General features: G+C 38.8%; 2 protein-coding genes across 2 annotated transcripts in view; one reads left to right on the top strand and one right to left on the bottom strand.

Moving 5' to 3' along the window:
- The window catches only part of LOC131586216 (pleckstrin homology domain-containing family A member 5-like), a 58,910-nt gene extending 45,649 nt beyond the window's left edge, over positions 1-13,261 (top strand). The window contains 1 exon segment of the mRNA XM_058853106.1: positions 13,086-13,261. Within this exon segment, the coding sequence (XP_058709089.1) occupies positions 13,086-13,215 (130 nt within the window). The 3' untranslated portion in view covers positions 13,216-13,261.
- Positions 13,262-19,624: 6,363 nt separating this feature from the next.
- LOC131586085 (1-phosphatidylinositol 4,5-bisphosphate phosphodiesterase zeta-1-like) overlaps positions 19,625-25,290 on the bottom strand; it is a 45,361-nt gene continuing 39,695 nt past the window's right edge. The window contains exons 11-13 of the mRNA XM_058852823.1: positions 24,822-24,954; positions 23,138-23,287; positions 19,625-19,707 (exon numbers count right to left, since the gene is read on the bottom strand). Coding sequence (XP_058708806.1) covers positions 19,625-19,707; positions 23,138-23,287; positions 24,822-24,954 — 366 coding nt within the window. The remainder of the gene's footprint in view (positions 19,708-23,137; positions 23,288-24,821; positions 24,955-25,290) is intronic.

Raw genomic sequence — 25,290 nt, forward strand, 5'->3', positions numbered from 1 at the left:
CTTTCCATACTTGGACCGGGTTCCACCTTTTGGAGGGTCTTTTTTTTCTTGTGGATTTTATTTAGTGGCTTTTATGTTTTAAAGATTACGACTGAATAAGAATTGGCTGCTGTGTTTACCCAGCAGCTCCTCTGCCTTCCCCCCAGCTCCCTGCTTTCTTACTTGCAGCTGAAACAGAAAACTCCTGACTTTCTGGTAGATGGCAGCATTTACTGCCTGTTCTCCTGCCCATCCCAGTGCTTGCTGGAGGAGCTGGATTCACTTAATATGTGGGCAAACACATTAAAGCCAAGAGGGAGGAGGGGGGGAGATTCTTGTCAGCTTTTTCCCAGCCTTGGAGCAAGGATGCCATCCATACCTTTTGGAACGTGGCTTATGCTGAGCAGCTTGGCTCAGGAGAGGTTTTTCTTTTTCAGATCCTGGTTGTGTGGAATTTCTCAGAGGAGATTGAGTAGCTCAGCCTCTGAGTAAGAGGTGATGCTTCTCTGTTGCACAAGTCTGAGTACTGGATGCACAACCTATAAATACAGGGTATATAAATAGTATATGTTAAAGATTACTTAAGGTGAATTTGAACATAAAGACTAGGATTATTCTAGAAAGAAATCTGTCATTAATGTTGCCTGGCTTTAATAGCAGAGATTATTCAGGCTGTTTAAATCAGGTGGTATTTCCAGTCTTTCTTTCAAGCTCTCAATATTCTCTTCTCTTTGCAAATTTTCTGTGAGAACACACTTGATGTCCAGTTTAACATTTTACTTTGGCATAAATTTAGAAGTGAACTGAGAGGACAAAAAAGCAGTGTTGGAGTAGGATGTGGAATAAAATGCAATGGGGACACAAATGAGGATGATGTGGGAAAAGTAGGTATGTCAGGGGTAAATAGAATTGCAATATTTGGTGTTTTCATCCTTCCTGTGGAAAAAAAAAGCATGACTGGCTTCATTGGGTAACTGTGCTTTCAACCAGTTAGTGTATATATATCTAAAGGGGAGGCAAGTGTCAAAATATTTTTAAATCTTGCTTTTTATGTCCTTGAAATGATTGAATGTAGGGGAGGGAATGGAAATAGTTCATTGCATTATGGAAGTGTTGACTTTTGTGTCCAAACCAATTCAAGGAACATATTGAAAATGCAGTTATAATCTGTTTATCATGTTCCTCCTGTTAACAAAAACATTTGGATATTTTTTGCCAATCATATCAGACACTTTAAAGTCATCAGAGTATAGATGGAAATATCTTCTGAAGAATATGTAACTCACAGACTGGTAAAAATATTAGCCTTTATGGAAGAACTTCATAATACCTGTGCTGTGAATGTTAAATAATATAGCACTTTTCTAATGAAATCTCTAACTCACTGCATTTTTGGGCTGTAAATCTGCTGGAGCTGACTAAATCCTTATGTGTCTTGAAGGCCCAGGTCACTGGTGGGTTACAGGTGTATCAGTGTGACTAAATCAAGTTATTGATTCAGAAGAAGAAAGAATGACTTTTGTAATGATACAAGATTTAAAAGGTAGAGTAATTCTGTTATTGCTAGGAACAGAAATTTTTGACTGTTTAATCCATTCTGGCTCTTTCCTTCTCCCTCCTTTCTGTCCCAGCCTGAGTAGATAGCCCAGAGGAAAGAAGTCTCTTTCTCCAGGAAACCTACTATTTTTATTTTCCATGCTCTGAAGGCGAATTCTGTTCTTCGTATAAAAATTTATGTAAAGGATTTTTGGGGATAAACCACAGCAGTCCTTTCTCAGCATCTTTGAAACTTGAGATGAAGTCTAAACCAAACAAACGTGAGACTGTTTGGGGGGTTTGGTTTTTGTTTTTTTGTTTTTTTTTCTGAAGGAATTTACCTCATGTCTCTTTTACTACTTAAAAGGCTTTTGCTTAGGGTAAGACCCATTCTTGTAGCAACCTTCCTGCTCTTGCTGTTCAAGCCAGGAAGAACATTTGAGGCTCATTTTAATAAATGTAGACTGTCTTATGTTGTGAGATTCATTTTGTTGGGACAAGCTAAATACTTGGATAGGATTTAGTTTTTATTTGGTGGGGTATTGTTATTTTTTTTAAAGTTGCATTTGTATATTAGCTTATGCTGCAGATCAGGTTACTTCTTTCGCGTGCTTCTGTGAATAAGCTGTGCATGTTCCACATTAAAATATTAATGCAGGACATATTTGACTCCTTGGCACAAGAATAAGATTTTCCAGGTGAAGTGACTTGAAGTTGTAAAAACCATGCCAAGTACTGCAGTGCCAAAGAGCACTAGTTTATATGTAATTATTCTCAGACGTACTTCATACAATTAATAATTATATTGTACTTAGCATCATGAATAAAACCTGTTTTTCCAACTGTTTAGGTTATTCATATCTGAATCACTTCAACATGGGTTATTCTGGGGAAGGAAGTTGGCACTAAGTAGAATTTCTTAATGTTTCCAAGAGTGAAGAGGAATTTGGGACTGATTTTTAGAATGGACCTGTTGCCACACTAACCTGTGTTCATCCACAAACAGGCATAAATGTTCTGTACACAATTTAAACCAGAAAGCTGCTGTGAGGGGATACCAGTCAGGTCATCTTTCTAAAGCTGCTTCCAAACTTTAAAACTTGGATGAAGTATTTGAGGGTTAATGCTACTTTTGAGTTAATAAAATCAAAAGCTTTGGAGGAAATATGTGTTACAGGCAAGCATAAATGCTGACACTTTGTTTGGAGGATCTCTTACCAGGTCTTAAAAGAGCAGAAATGCTTGGTCTGGTCTTTAAAATAAAAATTTAGGGTTTAAAATTCATATCCAGAAGGAATAAATGTGATAATCATCAAAGGTAACTTCTGTCTTCACACTCAAAAGGAAATTCAAATGCTTCTAAGTCAACTTGCACTCAAGTCAAATTTCTCAAGCACACAAAATCTAAAACAGTTTGTCTAAAGAGAATAAAAAGGAAAAATGTAGTAGGCCACAATGTAGCTCTAAAGAATCAAAATACCCCTGTATGAAAGTAAAACAAGTCACTTTGACATTCTTTAATACACTCAGGACATTCTTTATCACATTTGAAATGTGAAGTGGTGATGTAATTTTGATTGATCATACAATGACACTGAAAATATCTCTATGTGTGCAGTTCAGATATTGGTATTTCTAATAAGCTTTTGGTAGCATTTTTTATCTGAATGTGCTCTTTGGACGGTTCCTATTTCCGTGGGTTGGCAGTGGAGTACTAGATTATTGCTTGTGGAGATTGATTTTTTTTTTTTTTTTACCTCCTGATATAAAAACTAAAGGAAATTGTAACTCTAAAATCTGGGAGCAGTAAGTAAAGGATTTCTTTGAATATTAACTTATTACAAGCTATAAGAAAATAAATAAAAACCCAACCAAACAAAACCAACCCAGAAAACAAAGCAACAAAACCCCAGCACAAACACACCCTGCAATTCCTATATTTAACAGAATTTAGTAATACAATGTGTAATACTTACCTGAACAAAAAGTTACTTTCAGACTATGGTAGTATTTTCCCTTAAATACATTTAGTAGGAGCACCTGTTTTAAAACTTACAGCAGAATTAACTTTTTTAATACTGTTCTTGGATTGTTTTTGATGTTTTGGTGCAGTAAGAACACTGTATCTTATTTAATTTAATCTTAAAAAATAATACAAGTGTGAGGACACCTTGTGTCAGAGAGAGAGAGAGATTAGGGTTTTAGCACATTAATTGAAACCTACTTTTTGGGAAAGCACTTTTTTCTTTGTCTGTCAAACTTCCAGTTCTAAACAAATTACTGAACTTCAGACCCTGGGTTTTCTTGAGCAGGGAGTGTTTGGGTGAGGAGTTTAGAACAGGAGTTGTGTTTTATTTGTTTGCTTTACACATTGAATGAATTATTCAAAACAGGGGAAAGATGTCAGTGAATCTTCAAGTACTGCTGTGCAATCCTGTGTATCCCAGCACATCCTGATGGGCTGTGGTGTGACTTCCTGGGAGCTGGAAGCTGCAAGTATGTGCCTCAGGAGCTGTCCTGGTGTAGGTGGACAAATAAAAAAATCCTGTCATACTCAATTAATAATCCTCAATTAATAGCTGGGGGTTAGTTGATGCTGCTGTCTCATTAGCCCTTGCAAGTACAAGATTTGGCAGATGTCAACACCTGTAAGGCACCCTTTGCTATGGAAATACAACAAATTCTTGTTTTTCTCTAGTGGCAGGATGTTGCCAACCTATTTCAGCTCTGTTGGCATCGCTCTGCAGTTGAGAGCACAATGATTCATTTGGTAGTACTATAATATCTCAGCATTATAGTCTCAGCAGCTAAGGATTTACCAAGAAACAGTATTAATCCATAATTAATGCTCTTTTATAATTATTCTGCAATGCTACATGTTTATATACAGAGTAAATTAGATTATTATTTCGAAGGTTTTCAGATATAATTTGCTATTTGAACTGCAGCATAGGATATTGCCTTGTAGCTCTATGTAAATTGTTTAAAGGCACCTAACACAATAGATATTTTTTCAGATGAAGGAATTAATGTGATAAAAATGTTAAACTTTTATTTGTCTGGAGATGGTTGCTGGAGAGTTTTGTAGCTGACAATAAAGATGGTCCAGGAGGGTTTGCTCTGTGCATGGTTGAGTTGTGTAGGTCAAACGTGGTGATTTTTGTCTACAGAATCATTGTCTGTCAAACTGCACATTGCAGTTACAGATTTCTTTGGGTACAATCCACTGCAGAAGACAGAGCTGCTGTTGGGCGGAGAAACTTGGAGACAAGTTGGAATAAACACATTTACAGGTTTTGTCCGTTTATGCTGTTTGCACACTCACAATGTGCCTGAACTTGAACTGTACAAACTTCTCTTTTTCAAACTGGATTACTGAAAGTAATTCAGTCTTTTTATATATATCTTTTATATATATATCTTTTTATATATATTTTCTTCCTTTTCAGTTAAGAACAAAACCAGTTTGTCATATTTTCTTATTTTATTTGAATTTATGCAATTGTTTAGGGATTTTTTTCTGAGTTTCAAGCAGTTTGCTTTGAAATCTTGGGTCACAAATGGCTTAAAAGGTGCAGAATCAGCAGCAGTTTCGAAACACAAGCAAATTTTGATTTGTTCTTTTCATCTCTTCAGCAGAGGATTAAAGTAATCATGTTCTCATGTAATAATCAGTGTATAATAAAGCATTTGATCTTTCTTTTATTTTTCTGGTTTTCGAGTAGGATGTCAGAACATTTTTTTTAAATTTTCACTTTCAGTGCTGCTTTATGACTGTTTGTATTTCAGTGTTTGTGTGGATATTTCTAAGTAATACCTTAGCCTTAAGAAAAGCCCATCAGAGGCTGATGAAAAGAACAAGCTGTGAATGAATTGCCTCTGGCTTTCACTGAAGGCTGTCTTGCTCATTAATTTTTCTCTTTTCTTTTTTGGGCTAACTGGGTTTTTGTACTTTGGTTTCAGCATGTAATATACCGTACAGTTTACCTCTCAAATTTCCTGTGATTTTTCTTTTTTTTAAGTTCTTTGGATGATAAGGAGCTTTTTTACTTACAGGAAGCCAAAACTCCAGTATTTACTATTCTATTCTTAAAGGTATTGTAAATACACATCAATGTACATCAGTGTTAGTAATTTTAAAGATGGGTATTCTAAGAAAATATAATCACTAAATATTCTTGGTGTATACTACCTTAAAAGAATTTGTACTGGAAGATTCAAAGCTGAAGAGACTTTTATTAGTCATGTAAATCCAATTGAATTGTTGATTTTCTTGTGGTTTTGTTTTTAGTTTATTTCCTGTGAATCATGTTTGAATAGTATCCTGAGAATAAATTGTGTACTTTTTGAAGGACATGAAATATTGGAGTGATAATGAAACTTCGTCCCTGGGCTGTTGTCCTGAAAGCAAAAGTCAATTAAAAAAAGCATTTTCAAGTGTTGCTCCCTCTAGTTTTTATTGATGTATGTAGGCTTTTTCCTATTGAGGAGAGTATAAAGCTCATTAAATCAGTTAAATCTGTTTTAACGAGAGGGAAAGGCAGAATGTGATGATTTTCATCTGTGCTGGTTTTATTTGAACTGTCACTGAGATTAGATTTGCTTTCAGCAGCTTTAGGAGGTTGGTGTCTGACGTGGAGTTCTTGGGGAGGGTAATGCTGAGCTGGTGGCAGCTTGGACAGAAGGAAAGCCTGTGCTATTAGGGGCTAATCCACTCTGCTGGATCCTGTGATTCAGCTGACAACAAAATTAAACAGCTACACCCTGGCTGGTGAATTTTGTTGTCTGAATATAATAAATAGTATCCCTGTTTCAGGCATCTGTCTGTGAAACCCCCCTAACACAGACTCGTATCAAGTATCTGATGGAAATTTATAATTACAGACCTGTGTTGTGTAGGGAAGTTCAACTGCAAATTAGCTGTGGATCGTTCAGAGTTTAATTATCCTGTTCACTGGTTTCATAATCTTTCAGTGTCTGTGGCTTGAGAATTACTCTACTCTCCCTTCCACAATCCATGCTGCATCAGTTTCCAGGGAAACAGGGAACAGAGGGTAAAGCTCTGGCCTGCTGGAGGGAGATGTTCTTATTTTGGCAGGCTTGTGTAATAGGCAGTGAAAGTCAACTCTGTGTCACAAGTGGGTGGATCACGTCCTGCCTTGTTGAAAAGGTGAAGAAGCCAGGGGAATAGAAAAAACTGTTGGAAGTTAGTTTTAAAGTTTGAAAAGACAAAACCCTGGTTTCTAATCCATTGATGCTGTATCATCATTCCCACTGGGCTTCATGTAACTGTGAAAAGCAGCCAAATGTAGGAGAGATTATGTCCCCTACATTTATTATTATATTATATTATTATCCAGCAGTTTGGCATGTGCTGTGTTCAAGGTTTTTTGAACAGTGTATTTAGTGGTTTTTGCAGCATTTGACAGAAACAGATTGCCAGAGGTGAGGATTTGTTTTGGAGGTTTTTTGGAGAACCTGCACAAGAATTCCTGGCCAGCAGCTGTCTGTGGTTCAGTGACTTCAAGAGTCAGAGCTGATATCTTTGTGTTTAACTGCACCTGATGGGTTTCTGTGTTCACCCCTGACCCCACACCAACTCTCCACAAGTTGTTTTAAAAACTAATTAAAAGCTCTGTGTTGTTTCATACATGCACACAAAACTTTCAGTGAATTCTCTGAGATGACCAGTCTATGAAATGGTATCTATTACTAGATTATATTACTGTTACTGCTAAGGTTTTATTCCATAGTAGAAATGGTCGTCTCAGAGCCCCCTGTTGGATTTTTCAGAATCATGGAATGGTTTGGCTTGGAAGGGGATTTAAAGATCATCTTGCTGCCATGGGCAGGGACACCTTCCACAGGACCAGGTTGTTCAAAGCCCCATCCAACCTGGCCTTGAACACCTCCAGGGAAGGGATGTCCAAAGCTTCTCTTGGCTGTCTTGTTCCAGTGTCTCACCACTCTCATAGTAAAGATTTTTTTCCAATATCTAATGTAACTCTACACTCTTTCAGTTGGCAGCCATTCCCTCTTGTCCTGTGTAAAATAGAGAGGGTTTTTTTTCATTAGTACCACTATGAAATACCACTTGCTATTTTACTGCTTGTGTTCCTAATCTTGTGTAAATCTTCTGTGATCCTTCAGCTGGGCCCTTCTTGTCATCCTGAATGGCACCCATGGTTCTGGGAATACTGCTAAGGTTTAACTTGTGTATTCACTCCCTCTTTGAAATCAGGGTGAAGAGTTTGTGAGCTCAAGTCCTTGCAGGTTTGTTAATTTGCATCCTTTCATTGTTGTGAACCACTACCATCTCTTCATTTCTGGCACCTTAGTTTCTTTCAGCAGCTTTAACAAGTGACCTTATAGGGTACTTTCAGGAGAACCAGATTCTCTGTGAGCTGAAAGGCCTGTTAGATGTTTTTATTATTATTTTTTGGTTTTGTTCATTTTTTCCCTTATTTGGTTTATGGGGTTCTTTTTGTTGTTGTTAGCTTGTTTTACCCAATAGTTCTCTGTGCTATGGCATTCATTTTCAAAAGCTGTTGTGAATGTTTTTATTTCTTTTTTAATTCATTGGGGCTTTTTTTGGTTGAAAAGCTTTCTGATTTTGAAGTTTGAAATATGAGCTGTGTTAGGTTTGAGATATAGGCCTGTCTCTCCCCTTTTTACTCTACACATTTGCAAGTGATTCCTCAGAGCCTGCAATGTATTTATATTTAGACTTGTGACTTTTCATTGAATTTTGTATTCCTTTTTCCATTTGATCACTTTGAGAATTTTTCTTTGTTCAGTACTTCTCTTACTTTGCTATTAGTGATGCTGATCTCTGTTTTGTTTTAATTAATTTGGAGTGCTAGTCACGTTTCCCTTGCAATATATTAAACTTCCTCTAATGCAGACGAGTTTTGCTGCCACTGTTTTATCACTGTTAATTCATCAACTTAATTTTTGCATATTGAGAGACTTGAGAGATGAGGCAGAGATCTTGTGCTTCTTCAGATTGGTTCAGCCAGTGCTCATGGTTGTAATTCTGCACTGGCTACACAGTCAGCAAGTTGTCAGAATAGCATGTTCTTCTAAGTAGTTAATTTTAAATTCATTAAATTTGTTTTTATAAACTGATAACTCTACAAAAGGGTATTGTAATTTCTCTTTCTTTGCCTCCCTTGGGCTCTATTCTCTGTGTCTACAACTTTTCTCTAGTCTCCCAGCCTTCTTTGGGCTGAATTCTTTTGGGATCCTCCCTTGTGGGGAGTTCCACTTATCTCAGTCTTTATGATTCGAAGAAAACTCCCGAGCTTGTTAGAATCTTGTTTCTCGTGTTTATTGAAGGATCCTTACAAAACTTAACAGGTCTCTCCAGGCTGGTTACAAGGTTAATCTTTGCAATCTGGTACATTTCTTTCTTCTGATGGTACAAACAAGGCCTTGTGGCACACTTCGTGTCTGATACACAAAATGGCCCCGAACTCCGCAGTTCTTTTATCTTTATACCTATTTTTACCCAATTAACAATAGACACGTATATTATTTTTCTTAATGACCCAATGACCCATCACCTCTGTGATGCACTGCGGCATTTTCTATCCAATCACTTACTATTACCCAAAAACCTCCAGGAGAAGAACATGAAGAAGAAAGAAGAAAGGACAAGGGACAACACCCTAAATCCTCCATCTTGTCTCCTGTTCTCTAAACTATTTTTTTTCACCCAGTGATTTAAGAAACTTTCTAATCTACACACCTACACTTTTAGCTTTTTTCATCTAACTTTATCATTTGTTTTCATGTATCACCATGAAAACATGCTCATGAATTTCATATAATATGAAATTCAGTATTCTCTTGAATCCCAGAACTACAAATTAAAAACAAGGGCACACAGTCTGTATCTCAGACTCCAACATTGGTGTTACACCTTTACAGTCTTGCAGATTTTTATAGCTTGGATTTATTTGCAAACAAACACAATGAAAGATTTAAGACAGTAATTTAAATTGGGAGTAGCTTCTTCTTAAGGAAGTAAAAGCCTTTATTTTTGGGTTAATAAAATTACTTCAGAATTAAACACAAATAGAATTCATTTTAAAACTTTAGGATTTTTCTGTTACCTTGATCACAAGTCCATTCAAGCCATAAAGGTTTTGTAAAGTGCAAAATGACTTTCCCAAGGTACCCTTTGATTTTCCTTCTGCCCTGTACTATGGACAAAAATAATTGATTTTTTAAAAACTTTTAATAAGAATAAAGAGGGAATTTGCTGGATTTCAGAACTACTTATGAGTCTGCTAGAAATCTTACTCTGTTTCTATCCTGAACTATCAGAGCAGGTACTCTTTGCTGCAAAGAGAGAAGTTCCACCTGAATATGAGGAAGAATTTCTTTCCTGTGTGGGTGACCAGAGTCTGGAACAGATTGCCCAGAGAGGGTGTGGAGAATCCCTCACTGGAGATGTTCCAGAACCATCTGGATGCAATGCTGTGCCATATGCTCTGGGATGACCCTGCTGGAGCAGGGAAGTGGGGCCAGATGACCGCTGTGGGCCCTTCCAGCCTGACCCCATCTGGGATTCTGTGGTTTTGGTCAGGTATTCCTCATGTTAACCTAAATTTATAAATAAGCCAGGGCAGACTGAGTTAGAAGTGATCACTAAATGTGATACTGTAATATGACAGAAGTCATAATCCTTAGTAAGAAAAATATTTCTGATGTTTCCTCCATTCTTTATTTCAGTGCTCAACTCAGAAACCCTAGGAGAGGATTCGTTTGCCCAAAACTTGGGGGTTTTTTGCCTGCTATGTCTGTTGTCTTAATAAAACAGTTTGCTTCAAATTCCACCTACTTATGATTTTAAAAGAGATTTTTTGCCACGTTAATCCAAGCCTTGTTTTTGCACTATTACAGTCAAACTGCCACTATCACTCCTTGTTCCTGCTAGGAAGTGTCTAGCAAAGGACAACTCTTTCCATTGCAAGTCTTGCCTCAAGAAATCCTATGGTTAAGCAGGCTCTTCACAAGAAGAGAAATTCAGCTCTTGTGCCAATCAAAAGAGAAACCGACATAAACTCATCATATGAGCTTTTTTGATTGTTTGGTGGCATAACAGTGCCTCTGCAGATGGAAAACTGGGACAATAGTGGGATTTGGAGCAGCCTGTTTGCCTTTCCTCAGCAAGGGAGGAGGAAGGAGGGAAATGTCACCTCTAAAGTGGGGGAGAAAAAAACCAATAATCAGAACTACAATGTCTACTTGGAATTCAGGTGGCTGCACATCAAGTTACCTCTAACAGTCTGACTGCTGATTGCTACTATTCATGAAAAGGGGCTTTATTTTAGTTCTGAAATAATCCAGAGCAACAGCTCCCCCGTCGAGTTTTCCCGTCTGAATCTCTAAAATGTTCTCTTTTTTAATTTTCTCTCTTGACCCTCTCCTCCCACTCACCTCTTTGAACACAGATTTAAATACATTCAAAGAGATAGTGAGGAAGTAGTTTTCAGTCCATCTCATACAGCCAAAACACTGCTGCAAAGTGCCTCCCTTAAATTTTGGGAGGAATCAGCTGACAGAGGAAGGTTAGTTGGCTGAAGGCAAGGTAACATGAGAAAGAGCAGTCCAAAAGCACAGTGACAGTTTTACCTGACTCCTTTTCAGTTAATCACATCCACTTCTGGACACCCATGTCCTGTTAAACTACATTACCTTTGGAGCCTGTCACCTCAGCCTGGTTCCTTCCTTTGTCTGAAACAACTAAAATCAGTTGACCTTCAAGTTACAGTGATGTTTACCTATTCATTGAGAAGTGCAGATCTAGATTGCACTTAGGATCCTGGTTCCTTGGACTGGGACTTAGGGCTGCATTTCATTCTCCCTCCTGATTTTTAAGAGATGCTCTGTTTACTGTTACTTGTAATCCTCAATGAAGTTTTAGTACAGTCCTAAATCAACAGAGATGGGCTTTCAAGTGGACAGTGTAAATTATAAATCCTGCATTAACAATGTGGCCACATTGGAAAATACCCTTTAGTTCCATTGCCCTTTAATGGCTCTCTTACATTGGCTATTGAATCCCCTCTATCTAAATCCCATGGGAATTTTAAATCAGATGTGCTTTGGGGAACTTAGCAATAGCAATATTAATCACTCCCATAGTGCTGACAATATGTAATGGTTTGAGTGGGGCATCCTTTGATGCTGTATGATGTTAATGGTAGCAAGAATCAGCTTTGCAGTAGACCACATCATTTGCCTTGAAGGATCATTTCAGATAACAAAAACCAGAGGTTTGTTGTGCAAGAACTGGTTGTTCACACACACAAGCACTGTTTTCCTTCCCAACAGAGAAATTATTTATTGCTAGGAGACAGCAGTTTCTTCTATCCCAGGGATATGATGTTGGTAATGCTGTAGAAAGCCCCACATTTCCAGACACATACTGTGAATAATCAAAATCTGAGAAATTTCTTCATCCTGAGCCAGGTGTAAAACTACAACAGGAGATAGAAATGCAAGTGCCTGTATAATCCTTTGGGTTCATTGGCTCCAAATGTTTTAAGTTCTCTTCTTTTTGCCTGTATTCTCATTTGCATCATGTCACTGCATTGCTTGGGTGCTGACAGGCAAACTTCCTGTCTAAAATGCTGATTATATGATCAAAATTATTGATATTTTGATACACTCCATTTTGTGCTTTCTGACTGTATACTGTGTAACCAACACAAGGGTTTGTATTTAATTATAAGCCAAGCATTAAGTGACACGTGCCTGCTCCGTAGTTTTTAATTTTTATGTTTCTTGTGTGTTCTTTTGAAGCCTCAAGTAATAGAATGTGTTTCCTGAGTAATTGTAATCTGCTTTAGGAATGACTTTACAGCTCCTCAGAAGTTATCAGAAAATTCTCCACCCACCAGCACTGGCTGGTGTTGATGACTGAGCCTGGTTAATAGATTGTCTCTGATCTCGAGTTGCTGCTGTATAAGATGGAATATCTGGAATATCATTCAGTAACCTGAACTGGAAAATTAGAGATTGCAGCTGTGTGATGGGTGAGATCAGAAAGGCTGCTGTAAGAATCCTGTTCTGCCCATATTGCTGCAGGAAATGCTCCTGGCTCTTCTATAGCAATATGTTTTACAAAACACCCTTAGAAACCATCGGTCTCCCCAATATCAGCACAGATACTTGGGGGTTAAAATCAGTAGGAGCTTGCCATCTAAAATCCAGTTCCTATGCCTTGCTCTGGAAAGTGGAAAGGCCAGACTTTGTATCAGATTAAGATGAGTTAGAGTAGATTGAGGCTTAAGGATTTTTTCCATCAGAATGAAAATATTAAAGACAGATAATTTTACCTTGTCTCTGTGTTATTTAATTTTTATTTTCCTGATTCCATTTTAAGCTGAATTCTACTAATGCTTGTTATTCCACTGGCGCTCCAGTTTAGCCCAGAGAATACTGAAAATGCAACATGTTTTTATGTCTGCTAAAAACACAGATTTCATTTGGTACTTTTTATTTGTTTTCTTTGCTAGAACATGGACACTCATATTTATGACCTTCTTGTTTTCCAGCACCTCCCAGATGGCTCTGCCCCAAGTGCACACGCTGAATTTTATCTTCTGCCAGATCCTTATGAGGTCAGTCGAAGGAAAACAAGAACAGCTCCAAGAGGCTCTGACCCTACTTACAATGAACTTGTGAGTACCATTCACTTTCTTCCACCCCTTCTTGTTTCATGGAATCATGGAAGGGGTCAGGCTGGAAGGGCCCACAGTGGTCATCTGGTGCCACCTCCCAGCTCCAGCAGGGCCATCCCAGAGCACGTGGCACAGGATTGTGTCCAGATGGTTCTGGGATATCACCGGTGAGGGATTCTCCACAGCCTCTCTGGGCAGTCTGCTCCAGTGCTCAATCACTGCACAAGGAAGTTCTTCCTCCCATTCAGGTGGAACTTCCTGGGTATCTGTTCCTCCTGTTGCCTCTTGTCCCATTTCTGGGCCTCACGGAGCAGATCCTGGTACATTCCCTGACCTCTTCCTGCAGATGCTGACAGACATGGATGAGGTCCCCTCTCAGCTGTCTCTTTTCCAGGGTGAGCCCAGCTCACTCAGAGTTTTCTCATGAGAGGGATGCCCCAGTCCCCTCACCATCTCCATAGCCCTTCACTGGACTCACTCCAGTGGTTCCCTGCTTTTCTTCATCTGCTGAGCTTGGAACTGAACACAGCACTCCAGATGTGCCTCACTAGGGCTGAGTAAAAAGGCAGGGTCACCTCCCTCAACCTCCTGTCAATACTTTTCTTGATGCACCCCAGGATCCCTTTTTGGCCATGAGGGCACACTGCAGGCTCATATTGTCCACCAGAACCCCCAGGTCCTTCTCTGCAGAGCTCCTTCCCAGCAGGTCACCTACAACCCACACAGGTGCAATTTGTTCTATTTGCTTTGCCCTCTCTTGAAACAAAACAACAATACAACATTTTTAGAGCCGTTGCAATGAGGGTGACCAAGAAGAAGGAATGTACCATAAGGAGAACCACAAATGGTGATGACTGTCTGCTTTGCATCTTTCTCAGAAGTGAAACAGTGTCTTTTATGTCTCTCTGTTCAGGAAAACAGTTGGATTTTTCACAGTGCCCTGTCTTACCCCATAACCACAGTTACACGTTAGCCAAATGAGATCAAGCATCATTGCACCATAACCCAGCAGTTCTGAATGAAGTTATGCACAATAGCATGAAAAGTATTAATTGAATGGATGCTGTTATTCAAATTAACATTTGAAAATTGGCTGTCACTGTCCTAAATGGTAACACAAGAATGAATAGCCAGGTTCTTTTCATGTTAAAATGCCATTAGTTCACAGCTATATATGATTATTTCACACACCACTGAAGTGCTCATGCCTCTGGGGTGAAAGGAAACATTTGTATGGAGAAGCATTTATGGCAGAATGGGAAGTGGTATAAACTGTGTTCGTTTGTAAGGGCAGATGAGATTGAAACAGTAGGTGGGATTGGAGATTATAATTATTACATGTAACAAATCTCCTAAAGATCTCAAAGCAATTTACAAATGCTCTTTCAGCAGGCTATAAAGTAGAAGGTGTGGAAAATATTACCACTCCACCCTGTTCCATAGATAAGATATGATGAAGGTTAGGTTAGTCAGCAGAGTCTCAGTGCTTATCTCTTCGTTTCTCAGTCCTGGAGTTGTAATATTTCTCTTTTCCCACATCTGTTAATTACAAAAGTTGCCTGCTTACACTGATGACTTCCAGCGTTCTGTAAGAAGGCTCCCTGAGTAGTATTGCTGCTCACAGCTGAGACAAATTTCCCTCCCTACAGTACTGCAGTGGAATAACAAGAAACTAGGCTTTATTTTTTCTGTTCTTTCCTTCTTTTTTCGCTATCAGAGTGGAATAAATCTAATTAATCTGTCTAAAGAAATTCCTTTACATTTGAAAGATATTTAAAGCAAACAAACATAATATGATTATATCATTACATTCATTGTAAGGTATCCAAAATGGACAACAGATAAGAGCCAGCCAGCAACACTGGAAGACAATTATCTTTCAAATTGCTCTTAGAAACCTTTGAATGCAAGGAAATCCAAAATCCCGTCTGCAGTTAGTCACTAGTCACTGGGAGGAGATTTAATTGTGGTTCACGAGTATTCCGCTGCTGTTAAAAGAAATCCCGTGAAAGCTTTAATGTCCTTAATCAAAACGGAGAGCCTTCTTCCCAGATGCTCAATCTTTTTCACTGGGAAGTGCTAATCACAGTGGGGACATATGGTTCCACTGAACTTGGCCCCTTCCAACCCGATGCCTGTGCTTTAGCAGCTCTGCTCCTCCATATGTGATGTCATTCTGGATGCATTTTTTTGTCCAAGGCTGGTAGACTGAGGCAGAAGCTGCCCCAGGGAAGCAAAACTACTAAAAATATAAGTCAGCTGTCTCTTAAGTTAGTTGCTGTCCAAAACACTGTGTACAGAAATGTAGTAGCCTTTTTTATGAGTTCATAAGTTTTTACTAAAGCCAAATGGCTGGAAGGAAGCTGTATATTAATTTCCTTCTTTGTTCCAGACTGAGAAAAATCTGAAATGTGCTTCTCTTGGGTATTTTTGATTTTAGTTTTGTACTTCTATTGCTTATGACTGCCTACAGCAAATTATCAACCTTGCAAAACTGCTTTTTATGTTTGATTTTTACTCGGGTGTGAGAGTGAAGATGTGAAAGTCCAGGAGGGCTGACAATAAAATGAGTTACAGCAAATGTTTTGGAGCTGCTTTTAGCAAACAAATCCTTCTTTTCTCTTGTGCCTGTGTTTGGATTTTGGAATTTGTGGCACTCATAGCAGTTAATGTTATATTGCATTAAGAAATGGTGGTAGAGAAGAGGAGAAGGAACACAGAAAAGTGGAATGCAGTGTAAAGAGAAAAGGAAGGCAGAGCAGCCCCAGCCAGTCTGATGAAAGGGGAGGAGGGGAACTGCACCAGGAGCCACGGCTGCTCCCTCCAGCACCATGCATCAAAACTGCCTTGGATTAATTACCAAATCTAGGAACTGTGCCATGGCTACCTATGGAGAAGCAACTGTCCCTCATTTGTGATTAAAATGTCATTAGACTCCTGTAGGTCAACAGTGTTTCTCTTTTTGCAGCCAGCAATAGTTGAATTCCAGCCCTAACTGTCCCACTGATTTGCTGCATGGCCACATATAACTCACCTCCATCGGATCTGTCTGTGTAAAAGGCAGGCAAATATTCTCACAGCACAATCATTTCAGGATTTAACTGTTCCCAAATTCTGGAACGTGCCATTTGTTTTATCCACACCCTTATTCAGCTTTCTCCAGACCTTTCTTCTGTCCCTACATCCTGATAATAATCCTTACTCCAGCTGAATTTGCAATACCATTTTAGAAACAGTTTACTGGGAGAATTTGAAAACCACCTACCCTGCACTGCAAAAGTCTGTCATTGCTCAAAGATGAAAGCCTATTTTTGGCCAAAGATTGAAAGTTGCTCATTACCCCAGTTCAGTTTCTTAACATTTACAGCTGATATGTGTAGGTTTTGGTGATTTAAAGCAACAGCTGGTACCTTTAATACATTGGCAAAGAAACAAGGCAGCTTTCTTTGATAGCATTAGCATCACCTCAGCATCAGATCACAGACTTATTCTAAATTATATTCTGCTTACTGTGCCTGTCCTTGCTTTTCAGATTTTCTTCATCATCTCACTTTTATTTTGGTGAGGAAAAGAGAAGCTGTGGAATCTGTAATTCATGGGCAATCTGGCAAATTAGACACAGTAAACATGAAAACCAAAAAGCACCAGGTGCAAATTTCATGACAGCCATCCCAAGCTATTATTTCCAAAGGCTTCTAAATGGAAAAGGGAATTTTAACCCCCTGGTAAGACCTTTCTTGGTGTCCTGTTGGTGCTTTCTGTGAGGGTCACCTGGTGTCCTGTCCATTCCATGAATGCAATTGCAAGTGGAAATACAGAGAGGGTTTATCAGTCCAGCCCACAGAGGTCCAAGCCAGAGGAGCTCAGTCTGCCTCTCCTTTCCCTCAGCAGTGCCATAGGTAACAGCCTGCATTCAGATTCCATGGAAAATCCAAGCAGGCAAATGACTTTAAGGCAGTTTCAGTTTTCCATTCTCCTGAAGTGAGAGAATGTCGCCACGTTTGCTTTTTAAATGGCATAGAGAGATTAAAATTTAAAGCATTTTTCCACTGCAAGTGAAATAGCAAAAACATTTCCAGCCATACCAATTTTAGATTAAATGAGCTTCTCTTAAGCAAACTTACCTTTCAGGCCCGCTCTGAGAGCATTTTCCTTCATATTTTTATCAGCCCACATGCAGTTTGCTCAACAGTTTTTGATTAATGCAGGGACTGAAGCATGGGAATTTGTTCTAAGTGCAATTTATTCTTGTTAGGCTATTGCTCCAGATTATTTGGGGTTTTTTTAAAATTCAGAAACTACACCATTATAATTTCATACTTTATCCCTGTGTGTTCTCACAATATTAAGGTAATTTAAAAGCTATTTTAAATCTATAGACATTAATAATTGTTTAAGACATGCTAAACTACCATCTCATTTATTTGGAGAAGTATCAACAGCACATCTGGAGTATCAGATATATCTAAATTTAGTAACTTCCATTTGCTCAACTGGGTCCAATCTTTCCCAGTTTTCACAGGGAAAATTATGAATACTGGTTTTTTTTTTTCTCAAGCATTGTTCAAGACAGGTTTCAAATTTATTTTAAAATGGTAATCAGATTTCACGAGCTTAAGCTCGTGATTCTAAGGTAGAATCTCTTTATATAAACTAGATAAGGTCAAATGTATTTCTGAGGTAAATTCACTAAGTTAAGTGAATTTGGCTCATGGTTAATAGCTTACTATTCTGGATGGAAGTTTAAAGCAATTATCACAAAGTTGGATTAATCATCATCCTATTTGAAGTGCTTTGCCTGTCAAATAGATTAACAAACTTGTATTTTTTTTTCTATTTCACTATATATTATTGCAGATTGTATATGACAGAGTCCCAGAGCTCCAAGGCCGTGTACTGAAGCTTGTTGTGAAAAGCAAAGGAACATTTGTGGGAGCTGTTAACATTCAGCTGAGCAGTGTCCAGTTCAATGAAGAAAAGTGGTACTCCCTGGGAAACAGTGTAATTTAAATGCTCTCCGAGATGATTCAATTATTTGCCCACTCACTAATGTTTCTTTATCCCATTTCCCACGGTACATTTTGTCTCAGTTGCCCTTGAGAATAGGCAGTCATCTGCTGAGCACATATCCTAACATTTCATAATGCTGTTGTCTTAAATGTGCTACCATGTTCCTGCCACAGATTCCTGACAGCGTGAGTTTAAGGAATCACGTGCTAAGGACTTGTAGCAATATGCAGAAGTTCTTATGACAGCAATGAAGGGCTTGGTTTTGTTAATATTAAATAGTACAGTAAAAATACTAAATTCTCAGTGTGTGGGGCCGCATTCTTTGCCCATTAATTCCACTGATGGTGTTGAAACAATGCTGGTAATGATGTAATTTATCATCATTGCATGTGATGAGTTCACCAGAGGACCACGGGATGGTTCCCTGCCAATACATTTCCCTGCAGATGTCCAGCAAATTTCATATTAAATCTTATCCAATCAATACTTTGGGTTTTTTAAAGAATGTTAGAAGTTTTGATACAATGTCACATTTAATCCAGGACATTAATTTGTCAACAATATGTATCATTGTTTCTTTTATTCTGACATCCAAGAGGCAGATATAACTGGTCATTTGTGTGAAGAGAGGAGGGAGAAGCTGATGTTCATGAATAAAGAGAATATATTGAGTGTGAGCTTTCAGGGGGGATTTATTTAAGCTCATGATGCCACAGATATTTGTTCAGCAGTCTTCCCACATTGCAGTCCTATGCTGCATAAGGGGTTCAAGTCAATACATGCATTGAATAGACTTAGAGCTATAAATATATATTTATATATTAAATAATTAACATGAGTGGTTCCTTTAAGTTCACAGATGCTAATTATGATCATTTTCATGACCCTCCTCTAGACTCTCTCCAAAAGATCAACCTCTTTCTTGTGTTGGAGGCCCCAAAGCTAAATGCAACTTCCCAAGTGGGACCTCCTGAGAGCAGACTAGGAGGGTAAAATCACCTCCCTCAACGCTGATTTTGATAGCAGATGTGGGCTATGTTTCCACTTTTTCCATCAGTGGGAACTTCCCCAACCTGCCCTGACTTCCCAAGTGAGGGATCGCGGCTCAGGCCAGTTTCCTCAGGACCTGTGGATGTTTCTCATCACGTCCCATGGACCTGTGCACCTCAAGGCTCCTTAGGTTTTCTCAGACCCAGTCTTCTCCTACAGAAAAACAGCAGTAGGGCCAAGGACAGCAGCCCTTATTTGGGATACCCCCTCCATAATATTCCCTCTGGCTTCACAAAATCATTGTGAATGTGCCTCTCTGGGAATCAGGCCACTGGGGCTGTTGCAAAGCCACAGATGTTACTTTATTGGAGCAGGGGGCAATCCTCCAGAATGATTTCTTCTGCAGGACATCACTAACAATAACAAAGATAAATAAACAGTGATGCAGGTTCCAGCTTGATGCCTTCTTTGGATATCAATGGAATGTTACGGTAACCTGTAAATATAATGACACCTTTATTAGTGTATTAACCACAAGCACAAATATTATGATGGAGTGTTTTTATGATCACCAATGCAAACAAGGCATAATTTATGATTCTGTAAGTAGCTCTTTAAAATAAAATGAAATTATACTAGAACTGAATATCATTTGTGCTGGTTTTTCTCATTTATATATATATAGTATTTCAATTCTGGTATTTTTGGTGTCAGAGTGAAAAAGCCCAGTGTTTTGCAGGATGTGATATTTTTTCAAATGGAAGACTTTCAGCCCAGTGATATTTAAACATGGGCAAACTTACATTGTAACATCCCAGGTTATGTGCTGCACACATTGTTTTGAGAGCAAATGAAAGAACTTGTGAATCAGCAGTGATAGCACCTACAGAACGGTGCTGCAGCAGCCATGCACTGTGCAGCTGAGGCAGAAAAAAGTGAAGTGTAAGACTTTCTACCATGACTTCTTAAAAAGTTAATTTCATATGAGTAATTCACTTTATCAGAGATAGGTCATGCCATCATGAAGCTACGTGTTCATCTGGTTATTGAAGCATTTGGAAAAGCCATAGTTCTCAATTTCAAACATAATTCACTTACCTGCTTAGAAAACAAAACAACTTTTTCTTAAAAATCCCGGCCTGTACTGCTTTATATGACTAAATGTCCCTTATTTAATAACAAGTGACAATGTCACTTATGGTTAAAAAAAATTCTGTGTTTTTTCTATGTATATATGTAAATAATTCCAGCTATTTAAGTAAGTCTGTTTTGTAGAAGTATCCATGTTCTGAACTGCAGTTTTCAAAATCCCTCTTTAGCTGTGTGTGGATGCCTGTGGAGTCTTTGGGAGCCACATTTACCTGGGTTTGGAATTTCTTGCTTCTTTCATACAGAATCATAGAATTGTTTAGATTGGAAAAGAGCTCTAAGATCATCAAGTCCAGCCTTTGACTGAACACCTCCTTGTGAACCAGGGCATGGCACTGAGTGCCACATCCAATTGTTTCTTGAACACCTTCAGAGATGGTGGTTCCACCTCCTGTCTGAGCAGCTCTTTCTAATAATGGACAACCCTACCAGTGACAAAATTCTCCCTGATGTCCAACTGAACCTTCCCTGGCACAGCTTGAGCCATTTCCCCTTGTTCTGTCACACTACACATAAGTTCCTGTGGTATTTAAGGTTCAGATTCTAGGCAGCAAATATTAAAGCTGGTTGTAGGCAATTTACATTTGAGATCAGTTTTTAAGGCATGCACACAATATGTGGAAGGCTTGGTTGATTTCCTATCCAAAGATACACTTCAAAGACTAAGACTAATTTCTGAAGACTTGTGTTCTAGCCCCTACCTACAGAAGATTCTACAAAGTTTCCTGAGAGAAGTAAAACTTCTTTTTTATTATTGAAATTGCCCCAATTTGCATTAAATAATTAACTACTCTTGGATCCCATGATAATAGAGTTAAAAATTGAGTTCCTGTCCTGTATTAGTATTCACCATGGCAGATTCATTGGCACAGGGACTGTAAGAGAGGACTCCCCCCTCCTATTTGCCTTTAACCACCCAGGTAGAGAATTTTTCTCAATTTCAGCCCCTCTGAGTATAGCTACATAATCACTACATGGAAAATCAAATTCTGCTGCAGCTGGACAGCGAGCATTCCTCCCCAGTGGAGTCTACAGGTAGTTGGGAGTCTGCTGCTGGGGAAAGGAAGGCAGTGTGGATATAGATTTGAATCCTTTCAAAAGAAAATGCAGAGCAGGGAGGAAATGGCACAACCTTGCCCCTCTGGCTGTCAAAGAAAATAAAAGATGTAAGCACTGCTCAGCTTTTGGAAGCAACTTGCCCTCAGGGAAACCTCAGGGATATGAATCCTAGGGACCTGGGGACAGTCCTGTAGTACAGATTTAAGCAATTGGAATGCTGAAGTCTAAGACTGAAATCCATGCTCACTCTCCAGCATATTAGGCAGTTCTTGCCTTGTCTTCTGCTTGTTGTGGCTCCCTCTGCAAGAACATTATTTTCCTATTTCACTGTTTAGAGAGTACTTGGGTACCTAAAGCAAAACCATCGTTCCAGACCTGCTTTCAGAGATCTCAATGTTAAGCATTGCAATGAATGTAATAAATTGTAATAAATTTTGAAATTATTTATCACTTTACCTCTTAGAAGCATTTTATTTATGGCCTCTGGGCATTCTGATAGCAAATTACTTTTTTTATATTGTGTTAAGTGGGGATTGGGGCAATTTGTTTGGCATCATTTATAATTTTTGTACCTAGACTCACTCCCTAGAATTTTAATTATTGCACTGAAAATGTTTCCTCAGAAATCTACTGCTCTTACTTTTCCAAAATATGAATCCCTCATTTGTAACCAAAATTATAAAGACATTAAGCCTCACTGAAAATTTGTATCTAAAAAAACCTCAATCAATAATTTTGCAAGTGCTTGTAAGCAGCAGTGCCTGATATTTGAATTTGTCTCAGATATTGTGAATTGTTAGGTTGAGTGTTCTTTCATTATCCTGAAGTATACAAATAAAAGGAAACGAAAAGGTTATCAGTGTAAAAATTCATGTTGTAGAAAAACAACTGAGCTCTAAGAGTAATGTCATTTTTCTTGTATAACTCCTCAGCCTCACCTAAGAATCACAAGCAGCTTTATGACTTCCAAACATGAGGGAAAAAAAATGCACCATTTAAAATCCTGTTAAGCTTAATAAAAAAGGTGTGGTGCCTGTTGCCAGCTCCAGTGTTTTGCCTTGCCGTCTTTATTCACTAATAAAAGCTGTTTGTTTTGTCAGAAATGGCTTTGGAAAGCCAGTGTAGTAAACAGCCATTTTACATAAGCCTTTCTCCTTGGCCTATTGGCTTCTGTGTCTGCTCTTTATGAGCAGCCTTTTCATTACAAAAGTTCCAGGAACTCTACTGGCTTAACAAAAGAAACTCCAGCAAGAAAAATACCATGAATATTTTGCCCTATTTTTAAACATTGTGCTCCACTCTGAAAAGTTGCAGATAGGTTACCTGAGGGGGTTTTGGTGGTTGATTTTGTTTTAATTTGGTATTGGGTTTTGAACTTATCTAAGTGCACAAAACCACTGTCTTCATAGCAGCTCTGACTAGTCTCACTTCTTGCAATGAATTAAAATACCACCTGGGCAGTTTCCATCTAGAATGGAACACTGCAGTGGGAAGAATCACCTGCCATTAATATTGTTCTGATTTCAACATCATGGATTTGCATTCAGAGAATATGTTTATTTCAAACACAGAGAGTGCCATTTATTCATTTTGTTACAAAATCGTGTTCTAGAAAATAAAGGTGGTGCTGAAGTCTCTCAATGCTACAGTAACAAAAAAAGCCTGGAATGTTGCAGATTTTTTTGAGCTGTTATAAGTGGTTGACATAAAAATATTACCTGTATTGAGGCTCGTCACAGGTAAAGTGTATTGGCCAAGGAATTCGTTGTTACACACAGAAATCTCATTCTGCACGCAGAAGCGTATCATTGCCAGTTCTGGAACTTGGATGTTAAAAGAGAATGTTTCATTCCATTTAGGGCTCAAAGCTAATTAAAGGAGAAAAGAAACAGGATTAAAATATGATTTCTTTTTTTTCTACTCTATAACTAAGCTGCTATCACTAGTCTGAACTGGTAAAGAGTTTCTTTTACCCTAGGTATCTGTGCCCATTTAAACAAATAACTAAACTCCCACTGACTGTAGTGGGGCAAAAGCCTAAGATAGTTGGTGTCATCCCTTAAAAGAGAGAAAAATGAGACAAGGATAGTCAGGTTAAGAACCTCTGCTCAGCTTAAATTTTCCTATAGCCATACCAGTTTCATGCTTTTGTCAAAGTTTCTCCTTTCACAGTGTTGGAAATGAATAAATTCAGGTAGTAAAACGTTCACTTGACTAGAAATACAAAAAGAGAATGTGGAACAGGAGGGGTTTGCCTGGTCTTTAGCAATGGTCATACAGGGAAAAGAAATTCAGGGGCTGATTTAAAACAGCAGCTATCTATAAAAAAGAAAAAGGAAGCATAGAAGACAGAGGCACAGACAAAATGAGATCACAGAAAGCTTGTAGTCTGAGACATCAAGAAGATCTGTATTATAAAGATAAGGGAGTGCTCACAGACAGCTACAAAGAGTACACACTTCACCTGTCAAGCAATTAAGGGATTACTCCTACCAGAGACTTCAAATGAGACGAGTGATGAAGTTACAGCAATTTCTTAAGAAAACCTCGTGTACTGGTTAAGGCTGGGATAGGGTTAACTTTCTTCATGCCAACCCCTATGGTGCTGCATTTTGGATTTTTGACTCAAACAGCACTGACTACACCCCAGTGTTTGAGCTATTGCTGAATAGGGCTTCCACAGTGTCGAGATTTCTGTCTTTCTCACTGCAGAGCAGCCTCCCCATCCCAGTGAGGGGGCTGGGGGTACCCAGGAAGTTGGGAGGAGGCACAAGTGGTACAGCTGACCCCAGCTGGCCAAGGGGATGTTCCTTACAAATGGTGTCATGCTCACAGCTGGGGAGAAGGAGGAAGAGAGGGCATTCAGAATTGCAGTGTCTGTCTTCCCAAGTAACCTCAGAGCTCCAAAATGAAGCCTTGTTTCCCTGGGAATGGCTCTACACCTGCCTGCCCATGGGAAGTGGTGAATGAATTCCTTATTTTGCTTTGCTTGTGTGGGCAGCTTTTGCTTTATCTATCAAACTGTCTTCTTCTCAACCCGGGGATTTCTCATTTTGACCTTTCCAGCCCTCTTCCCATCCAACTAGAGGACAACAAGCAAGCAGCTCTTTGGAGCTGAGCTGCTGTCCAGGATGAGCCCACAGCAGTGTGAAAAAAAATAAATTCCACCTTCCTTTAGAAAGGGGGAGTGCTCCCAGCTGTGTGTTTGTGCTTCCTTAATCTACCAGTCTAGAAAAATGGCACACACAGCATGAACTTCTGCTACAGATTTTGTGCCAGGAAATCCTAGTCTAGAGAGAAATAATTGCATTTTCTATAACTCCTTGGGATGCAAAGTTGGTGTTTCCTTATAAAATGTTGTTGTGCTTTGTTCACAGCCTAGAGAAGCAGACTGATGCTCACCATTGCTTCTTACAATACTAGAGTTCTTTCTTGCTTCATCCTCTGGCACACCATGGATTTCTATCTGTACCATGGGGTTAGCTTTGTTGCTCCTTGACGTGCTGCTGCGTGGTAACTGATGGCCACTGATGAGCTGGAAAATTAAAGTTATATTGAAATAACTGTAAGAACGAACTAATTCACCACAGCCATATAGTCACCATAATAGAAATAGCTTTCAAAAGAAATTACTTTAAGTATATGCCAGTCATAAACTGGTGTAATAAACACAGTGGAATCAAGAATATGGTGCTTCCTATCTAATTTACTTATATATATATATATACTTTTTTAGAAACATTGTGGTTTAGGAGCATGTTTTAACTAGATCAGATTGGTCTGAGCCCAGTCCAAACTGACCATGAATGGTTAGAGGGATGGGATACACATAACCTCTCTGGGCTGCCTGTGCCAGTGTTTCACCACCCTC

Source organism: Poecile atricapillus, chromosome 18, assembly GCF_030490865.1.
Source record: "Poecile atricapillus isolate bPoeAtr1 chromosome 18, bPoeAtr1.hap1, whole genome shotgun sequence".
NCBI lineage: Eukaryota > Metazoa > Chordata > Aves > Passeriformes > Paridae > Poecile > Poecile atricapillus.